At 39.9% G+C, this 12,467-nt stretch overlaps 1 protein-coding gene across 1 annotated transcript in view; it reads right to left on the reverse strand.

Annotated features, from left to right (window-relative positions):
- LOC126260265 (uncharacterized) overlaps positions 1-12,467 on the reverse strand; it is a 426,131-nt gene that overhangs the window by 16,353 nt on the left and 397,311 nt on the right. The window contains exon 17 of the mRNA XM_049957594.1: positions 6,278-6,388. Within this exon, the coding sequence (XP_049813551.1) occupies positions 6,302-6,388 (87 nt within the window). The 3' untranslated portion in view covers positions 6,278-6,301. The remainder of the gene's footprint in view (positions 1-6,277; positions 6,389-12,467) is intronic.

Genomic DNA, 12,467 nt, shown 5'->3' on the forward strand with positions numbered 1-12,467 from the left:
GTCAAATGTTTCATATTTTAAGAAATTCATCACACATTCTCACATGTAACATAATTCAGCCTGTGTAAAAGAAGATTTACTCTGAAAGTAATGCTTCTCAAACCACCATTCACAATATTTTCCATTGACGTGTTAGAAATGTAAACTGTTGTCATGACATGCTCACTGAAAATGGTTTGTTGTTACAAAGTATTGCATAGTCTTTATCCTAAAGCCTTTGACACATTTTGCTGTCGGTAGATGCTTGTGTATGCACTGCGTTTACTTGTAGTAAATAGTGCATTTTCTTTGCAATTAAAGTTTTATTTTGCTGTTATTCATTCATTTATGTTTTATAGCTACAGTATTATTCTACAGTAGTAGGCAAAAGTAAGATTCTATGTTAGTGTATTGGTTCTTACCATTCAAAATTACAAAAATTTAACTGAAAACTAAAACAATGAAAAATTTCAAGAATCCCAAAAAAATTCCCAGATTTCCAGTTGCCCTATAGTTTATACACCCTGATTAAACCAAATTCTCTAGGTTAATCTGGTTGTCCTTGTCAGGTTGCTGAACTGAAAGGGTGGGGTGGGGGTGGGGGTGGGGGGCATATGTCAAGTGTCACACTATCTTGGCTAGGTTCCTAGTTTGGCAGTACTTCTTGGGGTTTAGCAACTGCCTTGTCTGGCACAACTCTCTGGTTGAGGAAATATTTACCCAACAGTGTGGATTGCAGAGAGGAACTGTGATTTGAGTGAGCAGGCTTCACAATACTGGTTGGTCAAAGGCAGAAGTACAACTGGAAGCTGAGAGTAGGGCTTGTTTGTGTGAGGTCATAAAGTATAGACCAGTGTTGCTTGTTAGAGCTGAGCAGACAATAGCCATTGTAACTTCTGGTGGGTGTCAATGTTTCTTTTATGTCAGACACAATGCGGATGCCTTGTACAGGCCGTGTATGTGGTTAGCTGTGCTATTCATCATTCTTTTCTGAACAGCTACTGTAATCTTGTCTTTGTTAAATCGGCATTATCTGACCACTATCCCTGAGCAGTGCGTCACTATACTGTGTTTATAACTCATGACATTAAGGTGGCTGCTAACAGTGTATTACGTTCACTGTACATGATACAGATCTCATATTGACTGTGTGTGGTCAGTTGGACAGTTGGTTGGCTAAATGTTTTTTGTACACTGTGGTGAATGGTGATTATGACTGGTCATAAGCACTAGGAGCTGCAAATATTGTTAATACATTAAGACAAGCTTGTTTCCTGTTTCTAATACTGGACTAATTCACAATTATTGTGTACTATTTCCTTGAATTTTGTATATGCTAAGATGTACCGATGTTCAAGTAACAAGGTACATGTTTATGAGAAGGTGCAGTGAGAGAGGCCCATGGAGCACACAAGGGAAGCTCCTGTTGTCTTTATGACTGTATTATTATATAAACTCACATCTTTCCCACAGTGCTTTGCACCAACTTGTTTTCTTATTGTGGTTTATAATTATGATTTTAAATTTATTTGAATTGTAATTAAATTGAGTTCTGAATATATAACTGATTGTTGTATTAAAGAACTTTGCTAAAATATCTATTTTAAATGTTTCATTTTTCAACTCAATATGGTATGGAACCTGCTTTCAAATTGTTTGCTTATGCTTACTGTTATTGTTTTAGGGTACTAAATGCATTTAAATTACATTGAATTTAAGTTTCTGTTAACAATTTGTTACTGATGTTAGCCCATCGATTTTGCTCAGTGGTCGATTTAGAATGCAAAGATATTAATGTTTGGTGCCAGCTAAGAGGGCATGCACCACAGCCATTGGTAGGGTTTTTATCTGACACAACACGTAGTGATGGAAGTGGCTTGGTGATCAACAGAGTGCAAAGCTGTGGAGGGCCAACATTGATATCATATATTGTGTAAATGTCGATAGTGGCAGGACAGTGCGAGCAGAGATGGATAGCTGCTGTCAACCAAAGCATGGTGCAGAAGAGTGCTTAAGTCTATTGGCACTGGGCTTATGGACACAGCAATGGGTTTGGTGCCGAGTTGTGATAGAGGCTGTATTTGGCTTTGATTGTGCTTTGCCTGTGGAACTACATCTTCCATGTGATTTCAACATCTCCTGAAATTACCATGTACAGTGTGCTGAGGTATTGGGAACTGCAAAAGGTTATGTTAAAATGGTGCCATTCACTGTGTGTAAAGCTGATGGAAAGTTTGGCGTGCCATGTATATCACTGATTAACTGTATGAAAAGCTCGTATGCCTTTCTTGGTGTTGCTCTATATTATTATGCTAGTTGGTCCTTGCTTCAAGAGAATTTAGAGCCTTGCATTTAACTGTGTTGCTCTTTTGTTTTTCTCTTGGTTATTCGTGGACATATTCTTGAAGCAATGTGGCTTTGTATGTTTCTGGACTCCCTTGATTTATTACAGTCCTTCTTGTTGAACAGAGTGTAAAAGTTTTATATTAACTGTAATAGCAACTGTACTTTCATGGGTTATTATGGCTGTCTGTTAGAAAATAAATTGTACCTGACATTTCCTGATTTGTCTAACTGATAGTTTTTCCTGGCTATTAATACCTGGACATTTCAGTATTAACTCTCTTAAATTATTGTGTGTTCAGCATAACTGGTCAGAGCTGTTCCACATGAGATGTTTAAATTACTTCCCTGTTGGCGGAAATAGTGGCTTGGTTAATACTGTCTGATATTTCCTATTAAATATTTAATCTAACTGCTTTTACTAATCAGTCACGCCAATCCTTGTTAATGAAAAATTTGCATATTTATATACTGATACTGCCAATTAGCCATTGCCAATCTTTTAGAAAAATTATGCCTTGTGTTCTGTTGAAATTATTGGCCTGTTTAAAATTTTGTGTCTCAGCCACTTCATGAAGAGATTTGTGTTATTAATGGTTCTGACTGTTGCTCTTGTAAGGGTGAATGAAATTTTTGTGTTTTGCAACTAACTAAATTTGCTCAAAGGGATTTGAGTTGACCATAGCCATCTTACCTAGTAATAACTACTTTAAATTTATCTTTTTCATGGAAATGTTGGTCAGCCATGGCCATTGGCGTGGGGTGTGGAGCAAGTGTATGTGGTGATACAACTGAGACTGCTCTCTGGAATTAGTGGACTTAAACTCCTTTCAAGAAAAGAGTAATTGTTCTGGATTTGCTTGAGACAAATTTAATGCCAGTACAGATTTAATTGAAAATGTATTTTTTAACACAAGAGCTTTAATGGTAATTGTTTTCTGTTATTAATAGTGCTTGCTTTGTTTTCTTTTAGGAAGGAAGTGTTTTAATCATATATATTTCCTGTATTGCTCAAGTATCATCTTATGTACTGTTTACTTTGATGTTAAAATAAATTTTGAGAAGATCTCAGTGGCTTACCACTCAGGGATCACGATGGCCAAGCAAAGCAACTCCAAGGTTAAGTACCACCCATCAACTTCCCTCCTAGGTCCCTTTCAGTTACCATGCTAAATTACTTATCCAGTTAAACCTGTATCTTTGTGGTGCTATTTTTAAAAGTTGTCAATAAATGTATAAATGTTGTACTAGAAACCAAAGCTCAATCAGTTACACCTTTTTATCGTTTGGGCCATAGGGCATGTAACAATATTAGTGCTTCAGCTGAAATACAGACATAACCAGAAGAGATACTGATTTACAATGACCTAATGAGTTTGGTTTCAATGGCCCATTTGTCTCCCTCTCTGTTTTTAAACGCAATCAGGAAGAATTCCTGAATTTAATAGCCAATGATTTGAGTATGTCATCCAGTGTCCTACAGCTACTGTCCTCTGACTGTTGAATATTGTTGCCTTATTGAGTTCGCCAACTTCATGACTAGCCATGAAGTCGCACAATATTTGTACATGAAAAGGTGTGCAATAATGAATAAAATTTTATACCTATGAGGGATGACTCATGACACAAATTCAATTACTGTTAATACTTACTTTTCTTTGCAACAGATGGAAAGAGAAACAATGTTCTTTGTTTCAAACTACTTAAAAGATGGAATGGAAGTAAATATTCTACATCTACATCTACATTTATACTCCACAAGCCACCCAACGGTGTGTGGCGGAGGGCACTTTACGTGCCACGGTCATTACCTCCCTTTTCTGTTCCAGTCGTGTATGGTTTGCGGGAAGAACGACTGTCTGAAAGCCTCCATACACGCTCGAATCTCTCTAATTTTACATTTGTGATCTCCTTGGGAGGTATAAGTAGGGGGAAGCAATATATTTGATACCTCATCCAGAAACGCACCCTCTCGAAACCTGGCGATCAAGCTACACCGCGATGCAGAGCGCCTCTCTTGCAGAGTCTGCCACTTGAGTTTGCTAAACATCTCCGTAACGCTATCACGGTTACCAAATAACCCTGTGACGAAACGTGCCGCTCTTCTTTGGATCTTCTCTATCTCCTCCGTCAACCCGATCTGGTACGGATCCCACACTGATGAGCAATACTCAAGTATAGGTCGAACGAGTGTTTTGTAAGCCACCTCCTTTGTTGATGGACTACATTTTCTAATGACTCTCCCAATGAATCTCAACTTGGCACCCGCCTTACAAACAATTAATTTTATACGATCATTCCACTTCAAATCGTTCCGCACGCATACTCCCAGATATTTTACAGAAGTAACTGCTACCAGTGTTTGTTCCGATATCATATAATCATACAATAAAGGATCCTTCTTTCTGTATATTCACAATACATTACATTTGTCTTTGTTAAGGGTCAGTTGCCACTCCCTGCACCAAGTGCCTATCCACTGCAGATCTTCCTGCATTTCACTACAATTTTCTAATGCTGCAACTTCTCTATATACCACAGCATCATCCACGAAAAGCCACATGGAACTTCCGACACTATCTACTAGGTCATTTATAAATATTGTGAAAAGCAATGGTCCCATAACATTCCCCTGTGGCATGCCAGAGGTTACTTTAACGTCTGTACACGTCTCCCCATTGATAACAACATGCTGTGTTCTGTTTGCTAAAAACTCTTCAATCCAGCCACACAGCTGGTCTGATATTCCGTAGGCTCTTACTTTGTTTATCAGGCGACAGTGCGGAACTGTATCGAAAGCCTTCCGGAAGTCAAGGAAAATAGCATCTACCTGGGAGCCTGTATCTAATATTTTCTGGGTCTCATGAACAAATAAAGCGAGTTGGGTCTCACACGATCGCTGTTTCCAGAATCCATGTTGGTTCCTACAGAGTAGATTCTGGGTTTCCAAAAACGACATGATAGGCGAGCAAATAACATGTTCTAAAATTCTACAACAGATTGAAGTCAGTGATATAGGCCTATAGTTTTGCGCATCTGCTCGACGACCCTTCTTGAAGACTGGGACTACCTGTGCTCTTTTCCAATCATTTGGAACCTTCCGTTCCTCTAGAAACTTGCGGTACACAGCTGTTAGAAGAGGGGGAAGTTCTTTCGCGTACTCTGTGTAGAACTGAATTGGTATCCCGTCAGGTCCAGTGGACTTTCCTCTGTCGAGTGATTCCAGTTGCTTTTCTATTCCTTGAACACTTATTTTGATGTCAGCCATTTTTTTCGTTTGTGCGAGGATTTAGAGAAGGAACTGCAGTGCGGTCTTCCTCTGTGAAACAGCTTTGGAAAAAGGTGTTTAGTATTTCAGCTTTACGCGTGCCATCCTCTGTTTCAATGCCATCATCATCCTGGAGTGTCTGGATATGCTGTTTCGAGCCACTTACTGATTTAACGTAAGACCAGAACTTCCTAGGGTTTTCTGTCAAGTCGGTACATAGAATTTTACTTTCGAATTCACTGAACGCTTCACGCATAGCCCTCCTTACGCTAACTTTGACATTGTTTAGCTTCTGTTTGAGAGGTTTTGGCTGCGTTTACACTTGGAGTGAAGCTCTCTTTGCTTTTGCAGTAGTTTCCTAACTTTGCTGTTGAACCACGGTGGGTTTTTCCCGTCCCTCACAGTTTTACTCGGCACGTACCTGTCTAAAACGCATTTTACGATTGCCTTGAACTTTTTCCATAAACACTCAACATTGTCAGTGTCGGAATAGAAATTTTCGTTTTGATCTGTTAGGTAGTCTGAAATCTGCCTTCTATTACTCTTGCTAAACATATAAACCTTCCTCCCTTTTTTTATATTCCTATTAACTTCCATATTCAGGGATGCTGCAATGGCCTTATGATCACTGATTCCCTGTTCTGCACTTACAGAGTCGAAAAGTTCATAATGGAGTTCAGCACTCACCTATGATTTCTTCTTCTGGCTTTCTTACTTTGGAACACACTTTATGTTTGATGCCTCAATTCTGTTTTCCCTTAGCACTTCATATACTTGCACACTGCAGATCTGGTTACTCTGAAACAATAAGTACAGGTAATGAAAAGCTGTTGTTAGTGTCAGTGCACATATTACAAGTGCTACTACAAATCACACTTCTGTGCTTGTGTCACAGAAGTTTTACAATTCCTTAGCAATATAAATTTTGTGTGCTCACTGTGTTTGCTCTGTAAACAGTTATGCATCATTACCTGAACGAATATTCTACCTAACACAAAAAATTAGCCCACAGAAGACATGGTCACATGTTGATATAACATTGTAAACATACACACCATCAGTGGGAATGGAAATGAATGAAGTTTCAATATTCTGCGACAAGTAGAATGACCACTACACTGCGTTAGTGTTGTCCACATTTAGTGTTGTTACCAGGTCAGCAGGGTATATAATGAGCATAAACAGACTCCTATGATAAGTGATCACTGTAGAGGACATGGAGATGCTGTGTACTTGTATCAGAGAGCTTTACCAGTCCCTAACAAAGTCTGAAAGGGCCCTCATTGTGGATTTCCATTTGGCTGGCTGATCTAATCAAGCAATATCCAGATTTGTGGGGCATTTGGATATGACACTGGCCTGTGACCAAATGCTGCACAGTACTGGAACTTGAGGACAGGAATAGTCCTTGTCTAGCTTCTGGTCAACCACATCCGACCACCACTTAGGAGGACAGACATACTGTGCACCTAGAAGATCACAGCCTCTTCACATCTGTGTTTACGACTGAGAACAATTGATTTACTTCCTGCTACATTCTGCATCATCGTATACCATTGGTCAGCCTGACTACGGATTTACTGTCCTATGTATAGGCTGCCATAAACATCACAACACAAATGGTTGTATTTGAAATGTTGCCATGACCAGGAAGCCTGGACTGCTGATAAATGACGCTGCATTCTGTTTAATGATGAATTGTGGTTTTACACTGCTCTGGATGACTACCATCAGCAAATATGTCAGTGACCTACAGACAAGTCCCATTCTTCCAATGATTGGGAGAGAGACAGCAGTGTTACTCATGTCATCGTGCAGAGGGGCGCCATCAGGTATGACTTCATATCACAGCTGGTAGTGATTAAGGGAACTCCGATAGCACAACAGTACATCATGGATGTTCCATGCCCTCGTGCATTACCTGTCAGGTGACAGCATCACAGTGCCATTTTTCAAGGGGACAGTTCACATCCACATATGGCAAATGTGTCTAAGGAGTAGAACAAGCGGTTCGGCACCTTCCTGAAGAGGCGTCAGATGAGGTAAGGCTTGCAACTAGTCGGATTTTAGCAACAGCCAAGCCTCCTAAGTCCAATGTAAGCAGAGTGGAGAAACTGGCATTGAAATCATTGGGCAAGGATGAAGAGTTAGTTGTACTACCAGCCGACAAAGGGAATGCCACAGTTATCCTCAAAGTTACCGATTATCATAAGAAAGTGGCCCTATTATTGGAAGATGCCACGTACCGGATTCTTAAATGGGATCCTACAGCAGCACTTAGCAGGAAGACAAAGGAGCTACTGAAGAACTCTGGCCTCCCAGAAGAACTAGTCAAGAATCTACGACCAAGAGCACCAAGGCCACCCAGGTTATATGGTCTATCTGAAGTTCATAAGGATGGGGTCCCGTTGAGACCTATTGTTAGTGCTATTGGACCTCCTACATATCGGTTGGCAAAATACTTAACCAAATTATTAGCACGAATAGTCGGCCACTGTAGCCATCATATTAATAACTCAAAAATGTTTGTTGACATCATAAAGCAGATGAGGATAGGTCCGAATGAGATCATGATCAGCCTAGATGTGGTCTCTTTGATTACAAAGGTACCGGTGGAAGATACATTAAAACTGTTGGGTGCTCATTTCTCTCCTGAAATACTGAAGTTATTTCGACACACTTTGGCGACCACCTATTGTTTGTATGGTGGAAAATATTATGAAATGACTGACGGAACAGCCATGGGTTCGCCACTGTCACCAGCCATAGCTAACTTCTTCCTGGAGGATTTTGAAGAATGAGCGTTGAACAGTGCTCCCTTACGAGCATCCTGCTTCTTCAGGTATGTTGACGATACATTTTTAATCTGGCCACATGGCTATGAGGTACTGCAGCAGTTTGTTGATCATTTGAATGGTATACATCAGAACATACAATTTACAGTGAAGGTGGAGAAGGATGGGAAGTTACCCTTCTTAGATGTGTTGGTGGAGTGAAAATCAGATGGACATCTCGGACATTCTGTGTACAGAAAACAGACGCATACAGATTTATATCTAAATGCGCGTAGTTTTCACCACCCAGCTCAGAAGAGAGTTGTGCTGAATACCTTGGTACACAGAGCAAGGACTATTTCGAACAAGGATCGTCTCAGCTCCGAGATTAACCATCTGACAACGGTATTCAGAAAAAATGGATATTCCGATCGTGATACCAGATGTACTCTGGCGAAGAAACCTGGGAAGGTTGCTGTTCGAACAGATGAAGAGGACCAACACATCGCACGGCTACCATTCTGCGGTGCAACAACCAGCAAGATCGGCAGAGTCCTGAGCCGGCAGGGAATCAGACCAGTCTTCCAGCCACCCAGGAAGCTTAAGGAGATGTTGCGACCCGTGGAAGATAATCTTGGCCTGAGAGTACCGGGAATTTACAGCATTCCTTCCGAGTGTGGCAAAAATTATGTGGGCTAGTCTATAAGAACTGTTGCCGATCGCTGTGTGGAATATCAGCATCACCTGAAAAACAGGTATCTAGAAAAATCAGCGGTGGCTGAGCACAGTTTGTTAAATAAACATAAGATTTTATTCGATGAAACAAGAGTACTTGCTCATGCTTCAAACTATTGGGACTCTGTCATCAGGGAAGCAGTTGAAATTAGACTCTGTGAAAATAATTTCAACAGAGACTCCGGTTATGCACTCAGCAATGCATGGAAGTGAGCAATTGATAAAGAAAGAGCGCAGAGGGAGACTTCTCACATTACTCGCACTTCTCCGCCTGTTGCGATGGATGGTGCTACAAGCAACGCTGGATAAAGCATGCAAAGAAAATCTATGGATATAGAGGCCGCCACCTCAGTACGCGCCATTTTCACCGTGACGTCATCCAGCCAATGAGAAGCCATCCACTGCTTATAAAAGCAGAAGACTCACCAGTCCACAACAGTCAGTTTTATCCCTGACGAAGATGACGGAGGTAGTCATCAAAAGCTTGGGATGTTATCCAAATTTGACGCAGCAAATAAACCGAGAACTTTTTATGCAAGGACTCCATCGCGAAAGACTTCGTAGTCATGTCTCTAAGCATTGTCAGTGTGATGTTGGGTGCTCCCATGGTCAACAAGATCTCAAGATCTGTCCCCAGAATGACGTGTGCAACCAGAGTGAGCATCAATTTCATCCCAACAGTAGTTTCCCGAATATCAAGGACCAGTCACTACAGTTGTGGGCCACCTTGCTCAGGAGGAGATACAATGGCTTTATGACACCCTTCCAAACTGAATCAATGCACACATCTAGGCCAGAGGGTATGCAGCATATTGAAAAGTGGGCTCATACTCCAAAGATCATTGTAAATTGGACTAGATTTTGTAATAACTGCTTTAACATCATACAGCCTCTCAGCTTACGAAGTTTCATTTCATTTCATTTCATTTCATTTCTAATTAACTTCTTTGAATAAATAAGTATTCTCATTATCTGAGCTGAATAGTTTACAATAAACTAAGTTCAGACAGATGTCCCTGATATCATCTTTAGTAGAGATGAGCATGCATGCCCCCTGAATCACAGTGTGCTGGAAAAGTTGTCCAAGGCTGAACACTGTGCAGGAGATGGGCATAAAATACTATCTGAAAAGATGAGAGGTTTTTCCCATACATCTTCATTTGGATATTCAATTATAAAAGAGACAGCCATGCTTACACTAAATCATAATAATTTTAACAATGATCAGGGGTACACACTTAGTAGAGCATGAGATCCATATTGGACAATGAGTGAAACAAAAAGTGGATGCACAATACTCGTAGGGAAGTGGTCCCCCAAGCTATCTGAAAGCACTTCATTGCACAGTGGACTGGAGCTGACAGATGCTCCACAACTCACCTGCTCACAAATGCATCATTTCAGCCTTCTTCTGGAAGGTTCCAAACTCTCCTGCCTCACCTATTTATGCAGAACACACCATGCCAAGGCCAGCATACAGCAGTTACATTGCTCAAGACAACGAATGAGTTGACTTCAGTTACCATGTGTTGTATTTATCGCATAATTTCAAGAAAATCGACTGCATTCAAATCATACACCATGAAACTAGTTTGACTACCCCAGTATCAAGAATGTTTAAATTTTCACTTGTGAAGAAACAATACCACGCAACTGACTTTTCCAGTTTTCCAGGATTGGTCAGCTGTCATACTTCACTCAACTTTTAGGAATGACCAATTTCAGTTTTTTACAGGGGAAATAAAGATAAAATAATGTTGTATAAGCCAAAACACAATAAAAATAGAAAGGGGGTAGATTCCACATTACTCGAAAGAATGAAATACTGCTTTACTGGAGCACTGGAAGTTTTGTAAGGCTTTTGGTAGACAATGCTTTTGCCTATAGTAAGGTTGCAACACGAGAATACTGTAGGAAAATTCAGAAGTGCCTACAGAAGATTGACAGTTAATGCAGTGGCTTGCAGTTGTCAGCCACTCTCAGAAACATATCTACACTTTCATACTCTAGTTTAAAGTGACAACAATTTCTTTCTCAGTGAAGACATTATGTTGTGAAATGCTGTCCATTTCCATCAATTGAAGCCATGACAAGAACTGTTTTCTAACATGGAGAGGCATATAACAAGCAAAAACCAAGTGACGTGCTTGCATGCACTTTCACCTTTATGGGTCAAAGTGACATTCAGTTATGCAGCATTGTTTCTTCAACGATGTTATGTATGTGCAATCTGGACTCATTTTGTGTGTCACAGGGTATCTATACATGCTGCTGCAATTCAGACAAGGAAACAAAAAAAGTTCCCAGATTTTCCCCAGATTTCCTGGTTAAAAATATACTTTCTCCCAGGTGAAAACACGCTCTTACCGTGTTAAGTGACAGTATATTTTCCCTTATCAATCCTTTGAATGGTTATGGTTTTATTCACAGGCATGGAATTTCCTGGCAGTTTAGAAAACGAAACTCAGAGAAAAAGACACGTTTTAGAAATATCTTTGATGTGCAGCAACATGTACACTGCATATTTTCATATTACAAAAGTATACATTGGAATTCCACCAAACACCGCATGTTACTTTCCGAATCACTGAAATCGAGATTGCGATGTGCTTTTGTAAGCCACACATAGCTCATGTCACATGATCCCACCAGCCGATGACAGCAGATATTCACAGCATAGGACACGTGATGTAGTCAGCCAACAGCAACATCACTGTTAAGTAGCATGAACACACAAACAGGGAAAGTTAATAGTTTAAATTAATATACATAATGCTGCTACACGAAAAGCAAAGCTTTCACATATTATATTGGTCTCTAAGGTTAATAAGCTGCAAGAGAAGCTAAGCTTTCGCATATAGTGTTGATCTTTTTTGCGCATGTTACACTTTAAGATATATATCACAAATATGCCAGTAAAATTTTTAATAATGACAAATGTCTGATCTTCAGGGTTCGAAATTCTTCTAAATGGCTCATCATCAAAGTGTTGATTTTTAAACGAGAGTCAAATGCTCTGTGATTTTATAAATTCATCGTACATTCTCGCACATAGTTCAACTTATGTAAAAGGATATTTACTTTAAAAGTAACACTTTTCAAACCATCATTGAAAATATTTTCCCGTGACCTGTTAGAAATAGGTTCGTTTCAGCAGTTGCCAGAGAGCGCAGATAACAGGCGACACCGCGCTTGCTCAGCTATCACGACATAGGAAGCCTGTATGTACATATGTGTAAAACTTTGAAACATCATACATTATGTCATAAAAGAAACACGACATCAGAGGATACTCCACGAGAAACGGAATTTCGAGAACTATATTAAAATGTGCACATTTAAAGTGCATGTTCATATGTCCAGATTCC

The sequence above is a fragment of the Schistocerca nitens genome, chromosome 5 (genome assembly GCF_023898315.1).
Source record: "Schistocerca nitens isolate TAMUIC-IGC-003100 chromosome 5, iqSchNite1.1, whole genome shotgun sequence".
NCBI lineage: Eukaryota > Metazoa > Arthropoda > Insecta > Orthoptera > Acrididae > Schistocerca > Schistocerca nitens.